The following is a 23,996-nucleotide window of genomic DNA, read 5'->3' as shown; positions in this document are numbered from 1 at the left end:
GAAAATGTTTTAGAAGAATGAAACATGACATGCTATGATTCTAGCCAGCACTTGACATCATACAGTGTATTGGGAGGAGGTAAATGATTTCCTGAACATTTTATATGAAAGTTTGTCACAAGTGGACTCTGGAGGTGAGTACATAAATGTAATATGGTTAGAGCAAGGCATATGTCATGTCAAGGGTTTGTGTATTGCATTGGAATCTGCACAATATTAGATATTACAGCAATGACATGGTTTCTTTTTAAAATATATTTTTATTTGGGTTTTACTACAAGACTGCTACATTATAATACATAGAATTTGTAATGACATGGTTTCAGCAACAAACTCCAGCATATACTTTTATTGGTTAAATAAAAAACCCTCACCTTTAAAAAGCAAGATTTGATTGAGAATTGAGGGAGGTGCCGAGTAACTTCAGAAATTACACAGCTCAAAAAAATAAAGGGAACACTTAAACAACACAATGTAACTCCAAGTCAATCACACTTCTGTGAAATCAAACTGTCCACTTAGGAAGCAACACTGATTGACAATAAATTTCACATGCTGTTGTGCAAATGGAATAGACAACAGGTGGAAATTATAGGCAATTAGCAAGACACCCCCAATAAAGGAGTGGTTCTGCAGGTGGGGACCACAGACCACTTCTCAGTTCCTATGCTTCCTGGCTGATGTTTTGGTCACTTTTGAATGCTGCCGGTGCTTTCACTCTAGTGGTAGCATGAGACGGAGTCTACAACCCACACAAGTGGCTCAGGTAGTGCAGCTCATCCAGGATGGCACATCAATGCGAGCTGTGGCAAGAAGGTTTGCTGTGTCTGTCAGCGTAGTGTCCAGAGCATGGAGGCGCTACCAGGAGACAAGCCAGTACATCAGGAGATGTGGAGGAGGCCGTAGGAGGGCAACAACCCAGCAGCAGGACCGCTACCTCCGCCTTTGTGCAAGGAGGAGCAGGAGGAGCACTGCCAGAGCCCTGCAAAATGACCTCCAGCAGACCACAAATGTGCATGTGTCTGCTCAAACGGTCAGAAACAGACTCCATGAAGGTGGTATGAGGGCCCGACGTCCACAGGTGGGGGTTGTGCTTACAGCCCAACACCGTGCAGGACGTTTGGCATTTGCCAGAGAACACCAAGATTGGCAAATTCGCCACTGGCGCCCTGTGCTCTTCACAGATGAAAGCAGGTTCACACTGAGCACGTGACAGACGTGACAGAGTCTGGAGACGCCGTGGAGAACGTTCTGCTGCCTGCAACATCCTCCAGCATGACCGGTTTGGCGGTGGGTCAGTCATGGTGTGGGGTGGCATTTCTTTGGGGGGCCGCACAGCCCTCCATGTGCTCACCAGAGGTATCCTGACTGCCATTAGGTACCGAGATGAGATCCTCAGACCCCTTGTGAGACCATATGCTGGTGCGGTTGGCCCTGGGTTCCTCCTAATGCAAGACAATGCTAGACCTCATGTGGCTGGAGTGAGTCAGCAGTTCCTGCAAGAGGAAGGCATTGATGCTATGGACTGGCCCGCCCGCTCCCCAGACCTGAATCCAATTGAGCACATCTGGGACATCATGTCGCGCTCCATCCACCAACGCCACGTTGCACCACAGACTGTCCAGGAGTTGGCGGATGCTTTAGTCCAGGTCTGGGAGGAGATCCCTCAGGAGACCATCCGCCACCTCATCAGGAGCATGCCCAGGCGTTGTAGGGAGGTCATACAGGCACGTGGAGGCCACACACACTACTGAGCCTCATTTGGACTTGTTTTAAGGACATTACATCAATGTTGGATCAGCCTGTAGTGTGGTTTTCCACTTTAATTTTGAGTGTGACTCCAAAGCCAGACCTCCATGGGTTGATAAATTGGATTTCCATTGATTATTTTTGTGTGATTTTGTTGTCAGCACATTCAACTATGTAAAGAAAAAAGTATTTAATAAGTTTATTTCATTCATTCAGATCTAGGATGTGTTATTTTAGTGTTCCCTTTATTTTTTTGAGCAGTGTAGTTTCTTGAACATAAAAAAAAATTCTTATAAGTGTCATGTTCTGTGTGTGTGATACTCTGGGGGTTTTCATATGGAAACAGGAAACAGGAAATGATGAATCAGACAGAGGTGTTTAAAATTGTGTTGTTGCAAACCTTTGTTTGCATCACTTACATTGATAACTCCCCTGACTATTAGTTGGTGCATTTAATGTAAATGTTTTATATTCTCCATAGCTTTTGTGGACATCATGTAATCCAGGTATCCTCATGAAATGGCACAAGTGCCCGGCTTTCCTCCCTTACAAAAATGTACCATGGTAGTACAATGAAAACAAAACAACAACATTGTTTTGTACTAGCAGCATGTAGTGAAACATGAAAGCATGGTAGTTGTTTACAATGTATTATGGTGGTCTGTGCCCCACAGTTTTTTTCGGGTAAAGTGACCAAAAATGTAATTTATGGACAACATTGACTACTAGCTCTGCAATTGCAAAGCGTAGGCCTAGTACCTTCTTAATTAAACCTCTAGCTCATAGTGAAAAACCACAACATACATGGGAGCTGGATAGGGTATGGTGAGAAGAATGAAGGCAATCTGAAACCTTGAAGTGCAGTTCCATAGTAAGGTCAACCTGAGCATGAAAAAACTACTTTCATATTTACCTTGAATGTGTGTATTTTGAGGTAAAGACTACATTTGGCCTTTATATTTGACAAGTGTAATGTTATACAAAGTCTCAAAATAGGTATTTTTAGTCATCCAGATTTCATAGCTTTTGGCTACGGCTCACAGAACTTATTTTGGTACTCACATCTGTCCCCCTGTGTTTCTGACCAAATCGGAAGGTTAATGAAACAATAGCAAACAAATTGTTGTACATTGAGTGCTAGTATATAATTCTACAATCTAGTGAAGATAGAATCTGATTTGGACAGGCAGTTTCACATCCGTAACGTTTTTGAGGAAAGGTGGTTATTGTGGACCCATTTCGAGTATGATTGTATGCAAACTTTCTGTGCAAAGTTAACTTTCATCAAGGGCTTAGGTGATGTATAATTGGTTTCCTTTCTCTATTTGTCAGTACTCATTCTAAGCGTATCGGATGTGACCGTTACGGACACTTCATAACATGATCAATGACTCACTAGTTAGCATCACTGCATAACGCGATCATGATAAAATGTTCATGCCCTTATTAATGCTTCCGAAGTGTGTTTATGTTAGCAAACAAGCTAGCGGGCAATCTTTCTCTGTGTGTGTGATCTATTTCGGGTGTCCTCGTTCTCATATGAACTGCAATCATGCATTGTTCTGCTAACTGGAGTATTGCATGTGATCACATGGCATGATAAAGGTCTTAAATTCAAATTGTCAGGTCCCTGTGTCCTTTTGTGGACAACAGGGGGAGGCGGTACCATTTCATTGAGCCTGTGCTGGCAGATTAAAGGGTGTGAGATTAATACAAAGCATGAGTTTATAAAACATGTACTTTGAATGTAGTTTTTGTATGTTTATTCTGTTACTCAGTAGGTGATTCAAAATAACATTTAATATTTTAAATAAAACATCAGTCTAGAATGAAATTACTAAAACATTGTACATTTGAAATGGAGTGCAGTCATAATTTGCTGTCTATCTTTTGGGACCCTGTCACATCGATAACGCAGAATGTCACATCCATAACAACATTTTCCTTTAGTGTTATGAAAGTGCAAATATTTCTGTAATTGTTGAGGTATGCAGCACTCTAATTTGCAATGAAATAGTTTTTCAAATAAAGAATTGCAAATGTATTTTTTTGCACATTTGTGCACTTATCCATAACGGTACATTTTCCTCTCTAGAGTACATATGACAATTTTTATATTTTCATCGTTGTTTTTGTGTGTACCCATGCCTTACTTTCAAAGTGGCTATTAATATTTGTAAGTTTTGTTGTTCTTTTACGTTACAGTGGTATTAGTTTTGTAATTGTGTCTACATTTCCCCTGGCCTATAGGGGTTTACAAATATACACATTAACATTTACATTTATGCCTGATAAATCATTTCTGTTTTGTGTCCTAATGTCAAATCCGTAACGCTGGAATTGCCCTGAAGATTTAAAATAGTTTTATGTGGTGCTTCTCTCTTCTTTACAGTTTTCAGTTGGCTCTCTCGTTCAACGGATTTGGCTACTCTTATACAATTCTAAATAGACGACATACAAAAAAAAAAAAACGATTTGTAAAAAGGTAGGAATTACCATAATATCTCAAAGATACATTTTCATAATGTAATTCTCAACATATCACTAAAAACAGCATGTAACGATGTTTCACTTTGTGTAAGAAAGTTCGATGGTCCTTTCGCCTTAACTTTAACTCCAGTCAAGCTAGCCTGACATAGTTAACTTTTTACGCTAACGGACATTTATAAATTAATTAAACTATCAAAACATCATACAAATAACAATTATATTGTAAGGAAACAGGCAGGTAGCAGGCCTCGACCCCTCGACCTTCTAGCCCGAAGTCCAGCACGCTATCGACTGTGCCCCTAAAGCATCCACGAACGGCCGAGTCGATATCCGCACTTATAAACCCAGGGTCGTTACACAATAATTACACTACGCTTAACTTAGTGTTTCATATCCTATGCTTTATAACTTGCTCATCGTGATGATAAGGTTAAAAATAGTTCGTTTATATGGTGCGTCTCTTCAGTTTTCAGTTGGCTTTCTCATTCAACTGACTCAGTGACTTCCAGGCAGGCCAGCGCGAGAACCACTTTAGAGTGAGAGTGCGTGAAGAAACCACAAGAGCGAGCGGGCCCAAACAAGTACAACTGGAAACCTGGTTACAGGCTAGGTTTCCATCCAATTGGCGACAGATTTTCATGCGATTATTCAAAAATCCGCATAAAAACAATATTCATATTTTCCCATAAGGGATGTGTTTCCATCAAATTGACTAGTTGCAGATACAAGGCTGTGCACAATGACGTAGTGCACAATTTCCATGTACCAAATAAAATTTTTTAATTGGGTTTCCATTCCATTTTCAACTCTACTGATGATTGGGTAGAGCCCAGATACAGTATTGCCAACATGATGAGATTATTATTATGGACAATAGAGCGAGATTAACGGCTGCCAAGCATCGATTATCATGTCACCAGAATAAAACCCTTAGAATAAGACCCTGGATATTTATTGGAAAGGAGCATCAAGCACCTTGCACTTTCACCCTGTGACATAGCGGAGGGAAGTTGGGTTCTTTCTTTTTTTCTCTCACAAAAGCACTGCGCTGGGCCTTTAATAGTCCTTCTGTATTAGCCGAACTATATAACAATTTATTTTTTGTCAACATTTATTTAACTAGGCAAGTCAGTTAAGAACAAATTCTTATTTACAATGACAGCCTAGGAACAGTGGGTTAACAGCCTTGTTCAGGGGCAGAAGTACAGATCTTTACCTTGTCAGCTCGGGGACTCGATCTAGCAACCTATCGGTTACTGGCCCAACACTCTAACCACTAGGCTACCTGCCGCCCCAGCAGGCACCTAAAGTTTACTGATTTTTTTTTCCATCAGGCCTGTAATGACATTGTTTATCTGACATACTTCACTTGCATAAAAATGTTGGATGGAAACCTAGTAACAGTTATAAAACATTTGTGCACTGCAAATTGACCACAAGAATCCCTAACAGATATACTATTTGACAAAAATAGAATCATTTCAAACATTGATTACATTTGGATACAATCACATATGATTTATATTTATGTGTGGTAATACTTGGGAACATATTTCCTAAATTAAAATCACTTTGAGCTCATTTCCTTTTTTTGTTTTGTTGCTCAGACAACTTGGGGTGAAAATAAAATCAATTCGACCCACGGGCCACCTATTGGGGAAACCTGCCCTACTGCATGAAGTTTGCACTTGTGTCTATAAAACACTATTTTGCTCAAAACCATTTTTCTACCCTAAAATGTGTGTACATTACTGTATTTATATGTGGGATATTGTTTTTCAACAGAAAAAGTTCAAAAATAGCTGGAGTGCATCTTAAAAAAGGACTAGTGATCACAACATTCTTTTAGTGGTGCCTTCACAGTGAGTCATTTTATTGTGTAAAAAATGCAAGGAGCATATAATACCCAGAAGCCTTTTAATTTCAGCGGGGTTTAGTGATTAACAATCTACTGTCTGTGTCGTGATATAGGAGGGACTTTGAAGAACCATGTCTGGCAAGAAGTCAAGAAAAGTGAGAATGGGATCATCACGTCAACCCCGTCAGAATCAAGATGAACATGAGACTAACAAAGATGATGATGATGGGTCCCAAATGTTGTCAAAGGAAAGGAAAGTACTTGAAGTTGGGGCTGATTCAGTTTCAGTGATACTCCAGACGGACCTTGTCTCATCAGATAACTTATCAAACATAACACAACAACACACAGAAGAAAATAATCCACCATTAAATGACGTCACAGAGTCAAATCTCTCTCAACCTGTAAACCCATATCTTCTAAAATCACTTGACACTGCAGGGAAGAGAAGGAAAATGGGGTCTACTCGTCAGAATAAAAGAAAACCAGAGGAGACCGACTTTGGGGTGATACAAGACACCAAAACTGGAGACACAGAAAAATCCCTAGAAATTCAGGCATCCATTTCAGTTGTGGAATCTGAGTCCCACAGCAACAGAGAAGAGTGCGTGGGTCAAAAAGAAAGTGAAATGAACACTGAGAGCAGAAGTCAAAGGGAGTTTCTTTTGATTACTTCTAACACACTCGACCAACCGGATGACAGATGTAAAGAGGAAGTTGGTGAGGATATTGAACCTAGTAGTGAAGCTGTGGTTAGTTTTGGCAGTGAATTGCTTCAAGATACTCTTGGAACCAAATCACTCTTGCATCTGCCCCTAGACCTTGCATTGCAAGTTGTTCATGGAGTCGCTGCTGAACCAATAACAGAGGAGTTGAAGAAAGAGGAAGAGAGGAGGCAGGAAAGTGAGCATGCCGAGGTGGAGTCCTCCACATTTCTCAGCTCTAGGCATTCATTAGATCAATCCCTTGAGTCAGACACTTTAACCAACACAGAAGAGTTTGAGTCATTCAATAACACAATAATCCTCCAAAGTGGAGAAGGTGAAGAGAAACTTGAACTTGTTGTAAATGAGTCAGAATTGCAAGATGACATTAACTCTACTGGTCCAGGCAGTCAGGAAACATTGCACCACAGAGATGAAGATGAGAACTTTGTTGATCTGATAGTTGAGGAAAATATAATACTGGCAAATATAACTCATTTTAGACAACCAGACCATGTAGAAAGCTATCAACCTGAACAAAGTGAGGATATTACCTGCTTTTTACAATCGACCCCTTCAGACAGCTCTTTGGGTCATGACAAAAGTGCTCAATCAGAATCCAGGAGAAGAAAGATGGGTTCCACTCGCAGGAATCCTAGAGGTAGACATGAGGAGGAAGAACACGGAGAGAGTAAGATGCATAGATATCGTTATCTTGAAAATGAGGGAGAAGAGGTCATATTGGGAAAAGAAGAAATGTTTGGCATCAAAGAGGCTGAGTTTGAAATATCTATGGAGCCTAAAGATAGCACCAGTGTCGACGAGAAAGAAGGAGAGCAGATGGAAAAGGACAATTTCCAAACAGAGAAAGACACAGAAAACATAGAAGAGACAGGAAGGAGGTTAGACTGGGACATGGGAACAGTGGAAGGATCTGGTGTTGAAACATCAGAAGAGTCTCTGGTGTTATTGGAACCAGAGCATGGAGCAGATGAGGAGAAGAAAGGAATGGAAGAAGAAAGTCTGATTGAACCCACCCCTTTTGATCAATACATCGATTCAGTTGGTATTGCAGATCAATTATATAACCAAGAGAAAGGCAACAGATTCACTGTAGACTCTGTCAATACAGAAACTGAGAGCAACAATGAAGCAAGCATGGCCCACATAGTTGACCCAATAGAACCCTTCAGCGTTGGACTGGACCAATCAGGAGACACTTTACTCAGGGAGGAAGAAGTTAGTGATTTCACACTGCTTGTGAATCATTCTGAAGTGAGCAAGAGCAGCCAAATAGCATATGATTGTGCTCTTACACTAGAGTCAGATGACACTTTCAGCACTGATCCCAAAATCTCTCCTAGTCAACTCATCCAAACTCCATGTATGGAAATCACTAACCCCTTTCTCAACCCATTATTACCGCAGAGTATTCAGGGGAATGAGGAGGATGCAAACACTGACCCCAATACAACAGGGGGACTGGACACATCAGAGGTCATTTTACTCAGCGAGGAAGAAATGAGTGATCATGTGCCGCTTGTAAATGAAGTGAGTGTCAGTAGCCAAATGACGTATGATGATAAAACTCTCACAACAGAGCCCTGCCAAACAGATGAGGCTTTGAGCACTGATCCCAATATCTCTGCTAGTCAACTCAACCAAACTCCATACTCGGATGAAAGCCGTAACTCTTTTCCCAATTCACTCTTACTGCAGAGTGTTCAGGACCAAGGTGATAATGCAGCAAACACAGACTCCAATCAGAGTCCTTCTCCAAGCAGGAGGAGAAAGATGGGGTCGACTCGTAGGCATCCTAGAGGTGTACAAAGAGAAGAGGAGGGCACAGAGGAGAAACAAGAAGGGGAAATAGAAAGCACAGAGGAGATAGAAGACAAGAGAGAAAACATGGATGCAGTGGAAGGTTCTTGCATGGAGTTTGAAATGTTGATGGAATCTAAGGATGGAGCTGGTAATGAGAAGAATGAAGGAGAAGAGAGAAATGAGGAGAGTGTCCTGACTGACCTCAGCTGTTCATTTAGTACTTCAAATCAAGAGGGAAGAAACATAGAGGCTGACATTATAGAAAGTGAGAGCCAATCAATTATAAAGGAATCAATGGCAACAAAACTCTTGCTTCTACGTGAAGCAGAGTTGACTCAGATTAGTCAAACTCTTCACAACCCTTACCCTGATGTTCCTACTATAGAGTCATATGACTCCTACCTGACCGATGACACACTGAACTCAAATCCTGCCATCACTGGTTTGCAACACAAAGAAACATCATTGGAGGAAACACTTGATGAATCAAGAGGAAACACTGACTCCCCTCCAGATCCACCCTCACTGCAGAGTTCTCTTGGTCCAGAGGAAACAGCAGAGGGAGAATCCTACACTCCAGGGAGGAAAAGGAAGATCGGTTCCACTCGCAGCAAGACTCATCGAGGTAGAAAAGGAGAGGAGAGAAGAGAGGAGGGACAGGAGGAGGAGAAAGGAGAAGGCACAGATGTTATAGGAGAGGTGGGAGATGTCATTATAACAGCAGAAATGGATTCTAGCATAGAAAAGACTGAGCTTGTAGAGCTTGAGGAACTTCTAGAAAAAGTGACAGAGGAGCAGGCGATGGCAGACCCAGAGATCATAGTAGTGGAAGGAGAGGTCAACATAGTATTAGAAGGAGAATCTGGCATCGAAAAGTCTGAGCTTGTAGAACATACAGAAAAAGTTAGAGAGGCGGAGGAGATAGAAGTAGAAGTGAAAATAGTCACAGAGAGCGAGAGCAACCAAACTCCCTCTGACACAGCAGCTCTTACAGTAGAGGCCCAAGAGTCAGGTGACATGGTTTGTATAGAGCCATATATAACATCACAATACATGGAAGACAATAATCCCTCATTAAATGACCTCACAGAATTAAATCTGTCTCAAACTGAAAACCCATATCTGCTTGAATCACCTGACACTGCAAAGAAGAGAAGGAAAAGGGGTTCTACTCGTCGGAATAAAGGTAAACAAGCAGAGACAGACTTTGGGGAGAACCAAGACTCCAAAACTGGAGACGCAGAAAAATCCCTACAACTTCAGGAATCCATTGCAGTTGTGGAATCCTGGTCCTACAGCAACACAGAAGAGCTTCTGGGTCCAAAAGAAAGTGAAACGGAGGACACTGAGTGCAGCAGTCAAAGTGAGTTTCTTTTGTTTGCTTCTAACACACTCAACCAACCGGATGACAGATGTAAAGAGGAAGTTGGTGAAGACATTGAACCTAGTAGTGAAGCTGTGGTTAGTTATAGCAGTGAATTGCTTCAAGATACTCTTGGAACCAAATCACTCTTGCATCTGCCCCTAGACCTTGCGTTGCAAGTTGTTCATGGAGTCGCTGCTGAACCCATAACAGAGGAGTTGAAGAAAGAGGAAGAGAGGAGGCAGGAAAGTGAGCATGCCGAGGTGGAGTCCTCCACATTTCTCAGCTCTAGGCATTCATTAGATCAATCCCTTGAGTCAGACACTTTAACCAACACAGAAGAGTTTGAGTCATTCAATAACACAATAATCCTCCAAAGTGGAGAAGGTGAAGAGAAACTTGAACTTGTTGTAAATGAGTCAGAATTGCAAGATGACATTAACTCTACTGGTCCAGGCAGTCAGGAAACATTGCACCACAGAGATGAAGATGAGAACTTTGTTGATCTGATAGTTGAGGAAAATATAGTACTGGCAAATATATCTCATTTTAGACAACCAGACCATGTAGAAAGCTATCAACCTGAACAAAGTGAGGATATTACCTGCTTTTTACAATCAACCCCTTCAGACAGCTCTTTGGGTCATGACAAAAGTGCTCAATCACAATCCAGGAGAAGAAAGATGGGTTCCACTCGCAGGAATCCTAGAGGTAGACATGAGGAGGAAGAACACGGAGAGAGTAAGATGCATAGATATCGTTATCTTGAAAATGAGGGAGAAGAGGTCATATTGGGAAAAGAAGAAATGTTTGGCATCAAAGAGGCTGAGTTTGAAATATCTATGGAGCCTAAAGATAGCACCAGTGTCGACGAGAAAGAAGGAGAGCAGATGGAAAAGGACAATTTCCAAACAGAGAAAGACACAGAAAACATAGAAGAGACAGGAAGGAGGTTAGAGTGGGACATGGGAACAGTGGAAGGATCTGGTGTTGAAACATCAGAAGAGTCTCTGGTGTTATTGGAACCAGAGCATGGAGCAGATGAGGAGAAGAAAGGAATGGAAGAAGAAAGTCTGATTGAACCCACCCCTTTTGATCAATACATCGATTCAGTTGGTATTGCAGATCAATTATATAACCAAGAGAAAGGCAACAGATTCACTGTAGACTCTGTCAATACAGAAACTGAGAGCAACAATGAAGCAAGCATGGCCCACATAGTTGACCCAATAGAACCCTTCAGCGTTGGACTGGACCAATCAGGAGACACTTTACTCAGGGAGGAAGAAGTTAGTGATTTCACACTGCTTGTGAATCATTCTGAAGTGAGCAAGAGCAGCCAAATAGCATATGATTGTGCTCTTACACTAGAGTCAGATGACACTTTCAGCACTGATCCCAAAATCTCTCCTAGTCAACTCATCCAAACTCCATGTATGGAAATCACTAACCCCTTCCTCAACCCATTATTACCGCAGAGTATTCAGGGGAATGAGGAGGATGCAAACACTGACCCCAATACAACAGGGGGACTGGACACATCAGAGGTCATTTTACTCAGCGAGGAAGAAATGAGTGATCATGTGCCGCTTGTAAATGAAGTGAGTGTCAGTAGCCAAATGACGTATGATGATAAAACTCTCACAACAGAGCCCTGCCAAACAGATGAGGCTTTGAGCACTGATCCCAATATCTCTGCTAGTCAACTCAACCAAACTCCATACTCGGATGAAAGCCGTAACTCTTTTCCCAATTCACTCTTACTGCAGAGTGTTCAGGACCAAGGTGATAATGCAGCAAACACAGACTCCAATCAGAGTCCTTCTCCAAGCAGGAGGAGAAAGATGGGGTCGACTCGTAGGCATCCTAGAGGTGTACAAAGAGAAGAGGAGGGCACAGAGGAGAAACAAGAAGGGGAAATAGAAAGCACAGAGGAGATAGAAGACAAGAGAGAAAACATGGATGCAGTGGAAGGTTCTTGCATGGAGTTTGAAATGTTGATGGAATCTAAGGATGGAGCTGGTAATGAGAAGAATGAAGGAGAAGAGAGAAATGAGGAGAGTGTCCTGACTGACCTCAGCTGTTCATTTAGTACTTCAAATCAAGAGGGAAGAAACATAGAGGCTGACATTATAGAAAGTGAGAGCCAATCAATTATAAAGGAATCAATGGCAACAAAACTCTTGCTTCTACGTGAAGCAGAGTTGACTCAGATTAGTCAAACTCTTCACAACCCTTACCCTGATGTTCCTACTATAGAGTCATATGACTCCTACCTGACCGATGACACACTGAACTCAAATCCTGCCATCACTGGTTTGCAACACAAAGAAACATCATTGGAGGAAACACTTGATGAATCAAGAGGAAACACTGACTCCCCTCCAGATCCACCCTCACTGCAGAGTTCTCTTGGTCCAGAGGAAACAGCAGAGGGAGAATCCTACACTCCAGGGAGGAAAAGGAAGATCGGTTCCACTCGCAGCAAGACTCATCGAGGTAGAAAAGGAGAGGAGAGAAGAGAGGAGGGACAGGAGGAGGAGAAAGGAGAAGGCACAGATGTTATAGGAGAGGTGGGAGATGTCATTATAACAGCAGAAATGGATTCTAGCATAGAAAAGACTGAGCTTGTAGAGCTTGAGGAACTTCTAGAAAAAGTGACAGAGGAGCAGGCGATGGCAGACCCAGAGATCATAGTAGTGGAAGGAGAGGTCAACATAGTATTAGAAGGAGAATCTGGCATCGAAAAGTCTGAGCTTGTAGAACATACAGAAAAAGTTAGAGAGGCGGAGGAGATAGAAGTAGAAGTGAAAATAGTCACAGAGAGCGAGAGCAACCAAACTCCCTCTGACACAGCAGCTCTTACAGTAGAGGCCCAAGAGTCAGGTGACATGGTTTGTATAGAGCCATATATAACATCACAATACATGGAAGACAATAATCCCTCATTAAATGACCTCACAGAATTAAATCTGTCTCAAACTGAAAACCCATATCTGCTTGAATCACCTGACACTGCAAAGAAGAGAAGGAAAAGGGGTTCTACTCGTCGGAATAAAGGTAAACAAGCAGAGACAGACTTTGGGGAGAACCAAGACTCCAAAACTGGAGACGCAGAAAAATCCCTACAACTTCAGGAATCCATTGCAGTTGTGGAATCCTGGTCCTACAGCAACACAGAAGAGCTTCTGGGTCCAAAAGAAAGTGAAACGGAGGACACTGAGTGCAGCAGTCAAAGTGAGTTTCTTTTGTTTGCTTCTAACACACTCAACCAACCGGATGACAGATGTAAAGAGGAAGTTGGTGAAGACATTGAACCTAGTAGTGAAGCTGTGGTTAGTTATAGCAGTGAATTGCTTCAAGATACTCTTGGAACCAAATCACTCTTGCATCTGCCCCTAGACCTTGCGTTGCAAGTTGTTCATGGAGTCGCTGCTGAACCCATAACAGAGGAGTTGAAGAAAGAGGAAGAGAGGAGGCAGGAAAGTGAGCATGCCGAGGTGGAGTCCTCCACATTTCTCAGCTCTAGGCATTCATTAGATCAATCCCTTGAGTCAGACACTTTAACCAACACAGAAGAGTTTGAGTCATTCAATAACACAATAATCCTCCAAAGTGGAGAAGGTGAAGAGAAACTTGAACTTGTTGTAAATGAGTCAGAATTGCAAGATGACATTAACTCTACTGGTCCAGGCAGTCAGGAAACATTGCACCACAGAGATGAAGATGAGAACTTTGTTGATCTGATAGTTGAGGAAAATATAGTACTGGCAAATATATCTCATTTTAGACAACCAGACCATGTAGAAAGCTATCAACCTGAACAAAGTGAGGATATTACCTGCTTTTTACAATCAACCCCTTCAGACAGCTCTTTGGGTCATGACAAAAGTGCTCAATCACAATCCAGGAGAAGAAAGATGGGTTCCACTCGCAGGAATCCTAGAGGTAGACATGAGGAGGAAGAACACGGAGAGAGTAAGATGCATAGATATCGTTATCTTGAAAATGAGGGAGAAGAGGTCATATTGGGAAAAGAAGAAATGTTTGGCATCAAAGAGGCTGAGTTTGAAATATCTATGGAGCCTAAAGATAGCACCAGTGTCGACGAGAAAGAAGGAGAGCAGATGGAAAAGGACAATTTCCAAACAGAGAAAGACACAGAAAACATAGAAGAGACAGGAAGGAGGTTAGAGTGGGACATGGGAACAGTGGAAGGATCTGGTGTTGAAACATCAGAAGAGTCTCTGGTGTTATTGGAACCAGAGCATGGAGCAGATGAGGAGAAGAAAGGAATGGAAGAAGAAAGTCTGATTGAACCCACCCCTTTTGATCAATACATCGATTCAGTTGGTATTGCAGATCAATTATATAACCAAGAGAAAGGCAACAGATTCACTGTAGACTCTGTCAATACAGAAACTGAGAGCAACAATGAAGCAAGCATGGCCCACATAGTTGACCCAATAGAACCCTTCAGCGTTGGACTGGACCAATCAGGAGACACTTTACTCAGGGAGGAAGAAGTTAGTGATTTCACACTGCTTGTGAATCATTCTGAAGTGAGCAAGAGCAGCCAAATAGCATATGATTGTGCTCTTACACTAGAGTCAGATGACACTTTCAGCACTGATCCCAAAATCTCTCCTAGTCAACTCATCCAAACTCCATGTATGGAAATCACTAACCCCTTCCTCAACCCATTATTACCGCAGAGTATTCAGGGGAATGAGGAGGATGCAAACACTGACCCCAATACAACAGGGGGACTGGACACATCAGAGGTCATTTTACTCAGCGAGGAAGAAATGAGTGATCATGTGCCGCTTGTAAATGAAGTGAGTGTCAGTAGCCAAATGACGTATGATGATAAAACTCTCACAACAGAGCCCTGCCAAACAGATGAGGCTTTGAGCACTGATCCCAATATCTCTGCTAGTCAACTCAACCAAACTCCATACTCGGATGAAAGCCATAACTCTTTTCCCAATTCACTCTTACTGCAGAGTGTTCAGGACCAAGGTGATAATGCAGCAAACACAGACTCCAATCAGAGTCCTTCTCCAAGCAGGAGGAGAAAGATGGGGTCGACTCGTAGGCATCCTAGAGGTGTACAAAGAGAAGAGGAGGGCACAGAGGAGAAACAAGAAGGGGAAATAGAAAGCACAGAGGAGATAGAAGACAAGAGAGAAAACATGGATGCAGTGGAAGGTTCTTGCATGGAGTTTGAAATGTTGATGGAATCTAAGGATGGAGCTGGTAATGAGAAGAATGAAGGAGAAGAGAGAAATGAGGAGAGTGTCCTGACTGACCTCAGCTGTTCATTTAGTACTTCAAATCAAGAGGGAAGAAACATAGAGGCTGACATTATAGAAAGTGAGAGCCAATCAATTATAAAGGAATCAATGGCAACAAAACTCTTGCTTCTACGTGAAGCAGAGTTGACTCAGATTAGTCAAACTCTTCACAACCCTTACCCTGATGTTCCTACTATAGAGTCATATGACTCCTACCTGACCGATGACACACTGAACTCAAATCCTGCCATCACTGGTTTGCAACACAAAGAAACATCATTGGAGGAAACACTTGATGAATCAAGAGGAAACACTGACTCCCCTCCAGATCCACCCTCACTGCAGAGTTCTCTTGGTCCAGAGGAAACAGCAGAGGGAGAATCCTACACTCCAGGGAGGAAAAGGAAGATCGGTTCCACTCGCAGCAAGACTCATCGAGGTAGAAAAGGAGAGGAGAGAAGAGAGGAGGGACAGGAGGAGGAGAAAGGAGAAGGCACAGATGTTATAGGAGAGGTGGGAGATGTCATTATAACAGCAGAAATGGATTCTAGCATAGAAAAGACTGAGCTTGTAGAGCTTGAGGAACTTCTAGAAAAAGTGACAGAGGAGCAGGCGATGGCAGACCCAGAGATCATAGTAGTGGAGGGAGAGGTCAACATAGTATTAGAAGGAGAATCTGGCATCGAAAAGTCTGAGCTTGTAGAACATACAGAAAAAGTTAGAGAGGCGGAGGAGATAGAAGTAGAAGTGAAAATAGTCACAGAGAGCGAGAGCAACCAAACTCCCTCTGACACAGCAGCTCTTACAGTAGAGGCCCAAGAGTCAGGTGACATGGTTTGTATAGAGCCATATATAACATCACAATACATGGAAGACAATAATCCCTCATTAAATGACCTCACAGAATTAAATCTGTCTCAAACTGAAAACCCATATCTGCTTGAATCACCTGACACTGCAAAGAAGAGAAGGAAAAGGGGTTCTACTCGTCGGAATAAAGGTAAACAAGCAGAGACAGACTTTGGGGAGAACCAAGACTCCAAAACTGGAGACGCAGAAAAATCCCTACAACTTCAGGAATCCATTGCAGTTGTGGAATCCTGGTCCTACAGCAACACAGAAGAGCTTCTGGGTCCAAAAGAAAGTGAAACGGAGGACACTGAGTGCAGCAGTCAAAGTGAGTTTCTTTTGTTTGCTTCTAACACACTCAACCAACCGGATGACAGATGTAAAGAGGAAGTTGGTGAAGACATTGAACCTAGTAGTGAAGCTGTGGTTAGTTATAGCAGTGAATTGCTTCAAGATACTCTTGGAACCAAATCACTCTTGCATCTGCCCCTAGACCTTGCGTTGCAAGTTGTTCATGGAGTCGCTGCTGAACCCATAACAGAGGAGTTGAAGAAAGAGGAAGAGAGGAGGCAGGAAAGTGAGCATGCCGAGGTGGAGTCCTCCACATTTCTCAGCTCTAGGCATTCATTAGATCAATCCCTTGAGTCAGACACTTTAACCAACACAGAAGAGTTTGAGTCATTCAATAACACAATAATCCTCCAAAGTGGAGAAGGTGAAGAGAAACTTGAACTTGTTGTAAATGAGTCAGAATTGCAAGATGACATTAACTCTACTGGTCCAGGCAGTCAGGAAACATTGCACCACAGAGATGAAGATGAGAACTTTGTTGATCTGATAGTTGAGGAAAATATAGTACTGGCAAATATATCTCATTTTAGACAACCAGACCATGTAGAAAGCTATCAACCTGAACAAAGTGAGGATATTACCTGCTTTTTACAATCAACCCCTTCAGACAGCTCTTTGGGTCATGACAAAAGTGCTCAATCACAATCCAGGAGAAGAAAGATGGGTTCCACTCGCAGGAATCCTAGAGGTAGACATGAGGAGGAAGAACACGGAGAGAGTAAGATGCATAGATATCGTTATCTTGAAAATGAGGGAGAAGAGGTCATATTGGGAAAAGAAGAAATGTTTGGCATCAAAGAGGCTGAGTTTGAAATATCTATGGAGCCTAAAGATAGCACCAGTGTCGACGAGAAAGAAGGAGAGCAGATGGAAAAGGACAATTTCCAAACAGAGAAAGACACAGAAAACATAGAAGAGACAGGAAGGAGGTTAGAGTGGGACATGGGAACAGTGGAAGGATCTGGTGTTGAAACATCAGAAGAGTCTCTGGTGTTATTGGAACCAGAGCATGGAGCAGATGAGGAGAAGAAAGGAATGGAAGAAGAAAGTCTGATTGAACCCACCCCTTTTGATCAATACATCGATTCAGTTGGTATTGCAGATCAATTATATAACCAAGAGAAAGGCAACAGATTCACTGTAGACTCTGTCAATACAGAAACTGAGAGCAACAATGAAGCAAGCATGGCCCACATAGTTGACCCAATAGAACCCTTCAGCGTTGGACTGGACCAATCAGGAGACACTTTACTCAGGGAGGAAGAAGTTAGTGATTTCACACTGCTTGTGAATCATTCTGAAGTGAGCAAGAGCAGCCAAATAGCATATGATTGTGCTCTTACACTAGAGTCAGATGACACTTTCAGCACTGATCCCAAAATCTCTCCTAGTCAACTCATCCAAACTCCATGTATGGAAATCACTAACCCCTTCCTCAACCCATTATTACCGCAGAGTATTCAGGGGAATGAGGAGGATGCAAACACTGACCCCAATACAACAGGGGGACTGGACACATCAGAGGTCATTTTACTCAGCGAGGAAGAAATGAGTGATCATGTGCCGCTTGTAAATGAAGTGAGTGTCAGTAGCCAAATGACGTATGATGATAAAACTCTCACAACAGAGCCCTGCCAAACAGATGAGGCTTTGAGCACTGATCCCAATATCTCTGCTAGTCAACTCAACCAAACTCCATACTCGGATGAAAGCCATAACTCTTTTCCCAATTCACTCTTACTGCAGAGTGTTCAGGACCAAGGTGATAATGCAGCAAACACAGACTCCAATCAGAGTCCTTCTCCAAGCAGGAGGAGAAAGATGGGGTCGACTCGTAGGCATCCTAGAGGTGTACAAAGAGAAGAGGAGGGCACAGAGGAGAAACAAGAAGGGGAAATAGAAAGCACAGAGGAGATAGAAGACAAGAGAGAAAACATGGATGCAGTGGAAGGTTCTTGCATGGAGTTTGAAATGTTGATGGAATCTAAGGATGGAGCTGGTAATGAGAAGAATGAAGGAGAAGAGAGAAATGAGGAGAGTGTCCTGACTGACCTCAGCTGTTCATTTAGTACTTCAAATCAAGAGGGAAGAAACATAGAGGCTGACATTATAGAAAGTGAGAGCCAATCAATTATAAAGGAATCAATGGCAACAAAACTCTTGCTTCTACGTGAAGCAGAGTTGACTCAGATTAGTCAAACTCTTCACAACCCTTACCCTGATGTTCCTACTATAGAGTCATATGACTCCTACCTGACCGATGACACACTGAACTCAAATCCTGCCATCACTGGTTTGCAACACAAAGAAACATCATTGGAGGAAACACTTGATGAATCAAGAGGAAACACTGACTCCCCTCCAGATCCACCCTCACTGCAGAGTTCTCTTGGTCCAGAGGAAACAGCAGAGGGAGAATCCTACACTCCAGGGAGGAAAAGGAAGATCGGTTCCACTCGCAGCAAGACTCATCGAGGTAGAAAAGGAGAGGAGAGAAGAGAGGAGGGACAGGAGGAGGAGAAAGGAGAAGGCACAGATGTTATAGGAGAGGTGGGAGATGTCATTATAACAGCAGAAATGGATTCTAGCATAGAAAAGACTGAGCTTGTAGAGCTTGAGGAACTTCTAGAAAAAGTGACAGAGGAGCAGGCGATGGCAGACCCAGAGATCATAGTAGTGGAGGGAGAGGTCAACATAGTATTAGAAGGAGAATCTGGCATCGAAAAGTCTGAGCTTGTAGAACATACAGAAAAAGTTAGAGAGGCGGAGGAGATAGAAGTAGAAGTGAAAATAGTCACAGAGAGCGAGAGCAACCAAACTCCCTCTGACACAGCAGCTCTTACAGTAGAGGCCCAAGAGTCAGGTGACATGGTTTGTATAGAGCCATATATAACATCACAATACATGGAAGACAATAATCCCTCATTAAATGACCTCACAGAATTAAATCTGTCTCAAACTGAAAACCCATATCTGCTTGAATCACCTGACACTGCAAAGAAGAGAAGGAAAAGGGGTTCTACTCGTCGGAATAAAGGTAAACAAGCAGAGACAGACTTTGGGGAGAACCAAGACTCCAAAACTGGAGACGCAGAAAAATCCCTACAACTTCAGGAATCCATTGCAGTTGTGGAATCCTGGTCCTACAGCAACACAGAAGAGCTTCTGGGTCCAAAAGAAAGTGAAACGGAGGACACTGAGTGCAGCAGTCAAAGTGAGTTTCTTTTGTTTGCTTCTAACACACTCAACCAACCGGATGACAGATGTAAAGAGGAAGTTGGTGAAGACATTGAACCTAGTAGTGAAGCTGTGGTTAGTTATAGCAGTGAATTGCTTCAAGATACTCTTGGAACCAAATCACTCTTGCATCTGCCCCTAGACCTTGCGTTGCAAGTTGTTCATGGAGTCGCTGCTGAACCCATAACAGAGGAGTTGAAGAAAGAGGAAGAGAGGAGGCAGGAAAGTGAGCATGCCGAGGTGGAGTCCTCCACATTTCTCAGCTCTAGGCATTCATTAGATCAATCCCTTGAGTCAGACACTTTAACCAACACAGAAGAGTTTGAGTCATTCAATAACACAATAATCCTCCAAAGTGGAGAAGGTGAAGAGAAACTTGAACTTGTTGTAAATGAGTCAGAATTGCAAGATGACATTAACTCTACTGGTCCAGGCAGTCAGGAAACATTGCACCACAGAGATGAAGATGAGAACTTTGTTGATCTGATAGTTGAGGAAAATATAGTACTGGCAAATATATCTCATTTTAGACAACCAGACCATGTAGAAAGCTATCAACCTGAACAAAGTGAGGATATTACCTGCTTTTTACAATCAACCCCTTCAGACAGCTCTTTGGGTCATGACAAAAGTGCTCAATCACAATCCAGGAGAAGAAAGATGGGTTCCACTCGCAGGAATCCTAGAGGTAGACATGAGGAGGAAGAACACGGAGAGAGTAAGATGCATAGATATCGTTATCTTGAAAATGAGGGAGAAGAGGTCATATTGGGAAAAGAAGAAATGTTTGGCATCAAAGAGGCTGAGTTTGAAATATCTATGGAGCCTAAAGATAGCACCAGTGTCGACGAGAAAGAAGGAGAGCAGATGGAAAAGGACAATTTCCAAACAGAGAAAGACACAGAAAACATAGAAGAGACAGGAAGGAGGTTAGAGTGGGACATGGGAACAGTGGAAGGATCTGGTGTTGAAACAATGGAAGAGTCTCTGATGTTATTGGAACCGGAGCATGGAGCAGATGAGGAGAAGAAAGGAATGGAAGAAGAAAGTCTGATTGAACCCACCCCTTTTGATCAATACATCGATTCAGTTGGTATTGCAGATCAATTATATAACCAAGAGAAAGGCAACAGATTCACTGTAGACTCTGTCAATACAGAAACTGAGAGCAACAATGAAGCAAGCATGGCCCACATAGTTGACCCAATAGAACCCTTCAGCGTTGGACTGGACCAATCAGGAGACACTTTACTCAGGGAGGAAGAAGTTAGTGATTTCACACTGCTTGTGAATCATTCTGAAGTGAGCAAGAGCAGCCAAATCGCATATGATTGTGCTCTTACACTAGAGTCAGATGACACTTTCAGCACTGATCCCAAAATCTCTCCTAGTCAACTCATCCAAACTCCATGTATGGAAATCACTAACCCCTTTCTCAACCCATTATTACCGCAGAGTATTCAGGGGAATGAGGAGGATGCAAACACTGACCCCAATACAACAGGGGGACTGGACACATCAGAGGTCATTTTACTCAGCGAGGAAGAAATGAGTGATCATGTGCCGCTTGTAAATGAAGTGAGTGTCAGTAGCCAAATGACGTATGATGATAAAACTCTCACAACAGAGCCCTGCCAAACAGATGAGGCTTTGAGCACTGATCCCAATATCTCTGCTAGTCAACTCAACCAAACTCCATACTCGGATGAAAGCCGTAACTCTTTTCCCAATTCACTCTTACTGCAGAGTGTTCAGGACCAAGGTGATAATGCAGCAAACACAGACTCCAATCAGAGTCCTTCTCCAAGCAGGAGGAGAAAGATGGGGTCGACTCGTAGGCATCCTAGAGGTGTACAAAGAGAAGAGGAGGGCACAGAGGAGAAACAAGAAGGGGAAATAGAAAGCACAGAGGAGATAGAAGACAAGAGAGAAAACATGGATGCAGTGGAAGGTTCTTGCATGGAGTTTGAAATGTTGATGGAATCTAAGGATGGAGCTGGTAATGAGAAGAATGAAGGAGAAGAGAGAAATGAGGAGAGTGTCCTGACTGACCTCAGCTGTTCATTTAGTACTTCAAATCAAGAGGGAAGAAACATAGAGGCTGACATTATAGAAAGTGAGAGCCAATCAATTATAAAGGAATCAATGGCAACAAAACTCTTGCTTCTACGTGAAGCAGAGTTGACTCAGATTAGTCAAACTCTTCACAACCCTTACCCTGATGTTCCTACTATAGAGTCATATGACTCCTACCTGACCGATGACACACTGAACTCAAATCCTGCCATCACTGGTTTGCAACACAAAGAAACATCATTGGAGGAAACACTTGATGAATCAAGAGGAAACACTGACTCCCCTCCAGATCCACCCTCACTGCAGAGTTCTCTTGGTCCAGAGGAAACAGCAGAGGGAGAATCCTACACTCCAGGGAGGAAAAGGAAGATCGGTTCCACTCGCAGCAAGACTCATCGAGGTAGAAAAGGAGAGGAGAGAAGAGAGGAGGGACAGGAGGAGGAGAAAGGAGAAGGCACAGATGTTATAGGAGAGGTGGGAGATGTCATTATAACAGCAGAAATGGATTCTAGCATAGAAAAGACTGAGCTTGTAGAGCTTGAGGAACTTCTAGAAAAAGTGACAGAGGAGCAGGCGATGGCAGACCCAGAGATCATAGTAGTGGAGGGAGAGGTCAACATAGTATTAGAAGGAGAATCTGGCATCGAAAAGTCTGAGCTTGTAGAACATACAGAAAAAGTTAGAGAGGCGGAGGAGATAGAAGTAGAAGTGAAAATAGTCACAGAGAGCGAGAGCAACCAAACTCCCTCTGACACAGCAGCTCTTACAGTAGAGGCCCAAGAGTCAGGTGACATGGTTTGTATAGAGCCATATATAACATCACAATACATGGAAGACAATAATCCCTCATTAAATGACCTCACAGAATTAAATCTGTCTCAAACTGAAAACCCATATCTGCTTGAATCACCTGACACTGCAAAGAAGAGAAGGAAAAGGGGTTCTACTCGTCGGAATAAAGGTAAACAAGCAGAGACAGACTTTGGGGAGAACCAAGACTCCAAAACTGGAGACGCAGAAAAATCCCTACAACTTCAGGAATCCATTGCAGTTGTGGAATCCTGGTCCTACAGCAACACAGAAGAGCTTCTGGGTCCAAAAGAAAGTGAAACGGAGGACACTGAGTGCAGCAGTCAAAGTGAGTTTCTTTTGTTTGCTTCTAACACACTCAACCAACCGGATGACAGATGTAAAGAGGAAGTTGGTGAAGACATTGAACCTAGTAGTGAAGCTGTGGTTAGTTATAGCAGTGAATTGCTTCAAGATACTCTTGGAACCAAATCACTCTTGCATCTGCCCCTAGACCTTGCGTTGCAAGTTGTTCATGGAGTCGCTGCTGAACCCATAACAGAGGAGTTGAAGAAAGAGGAAGAGAGGAGGCAGGAAAGTGAGCATGCCGAGGTGGAGTCCTCCACATTTCTCAGCTCTAGGCATTCATTAGATCAATCCCTTGAGTCAGACACTTTAACCAACACAGAAGAGTTTGAGTCATTCAATAACACAATAATCCTCCAAAGTGGAGAAGGTGAAGAGAAACAAACTCCCTCTGACACAGCAGCTCTTACAGTAGAGGCCCAAGAGTCAGGTGACATGGTTTGTATAGACCCTCATATCTCTGCTATTCAACTTACCCAACCAGCAGACATGGAACAATGTCTGTTAACACCAAGTAATAGCCCCAGTCTTCCTTCAAAATCATCTCTGTCTCTGAGTTCCCAATCTCACGAGGATGTTGGTGAATCCAAAGCTACAGGGAAGAGAAGAAAGATGGCCTCTACTCATCTGACACAAGGAGGACTCCACGCAGAGGAAGAGAAGCAGGTGACAGGAGAAAATATAACAGAGGCAGAGGTCAGAGCGGAAACCATTGGAAATCCAGAAGTCAATGCTGTTTTGGAAAGATTTCAAGAGGAGCGCAGGGCTGAAGCTGTCAGTCTGGAGGACCAACAGGAGATACAGAGCACAGAGAAGGAGACAATACTCATAGAGGTACTTTGGCTTTCCTTACAAATGTCTTCACTTATTTTATTGAACTCATAGCATTCTTGACGTATACAAACATCCCGCGGCTGAGTACTTGAGGATATTTGAGTATTCAACATTTTATGATAAAGAGCTGCAGTGATGTCACAACGGAAATTGTTCATATACTGTAAGTCTGAATTAGGCCCTAACCTTTCAATATATGTTTAACATCT

At 42.7% G+C, this 23,996-nt stretch overlaps 1 protein-coding gene across 1 annotated transcript in view; it reads left to right on the top strand.

Moving 5' to 3' along the window:
• Positions 1-23,996, top strand: part of LOC106583546 (uncharacterized) — a 26,303-nt gene continuing 2,307 nt past the window's right edge. Inside the window, exons 1-2 of the mRNA XM_014167850.3 lie at positions 1-134; positions 6,211-23,787. Coding sequence (XP_014023325.3) covers positions 6,229-23,787 — 17,559 coding nt within the window. The 5' untranslated portion in view covers positions 1-134; positions 6,211-6,228. The remainder of the gene's footprint in view (positions 135-6,210; positions 23,788-23,996) is intronic.

The sequence above is a fragment of the Salmo salar genome, chromosome 22 (assembly GCF_965601325.2).
Source record: "Salmo salar chromosome 22, fSalSal1, whole genome shotgun sequence".
Lineage (NCBI taxonomy): Eukaryota > Metazoa > Chordata > Actinopteri > Salmoniformes > Salmonidae > Salmo > Salmo salar.
This window is presented reverse-complemented; position numbering and strand designations above follow the sequence as displayed.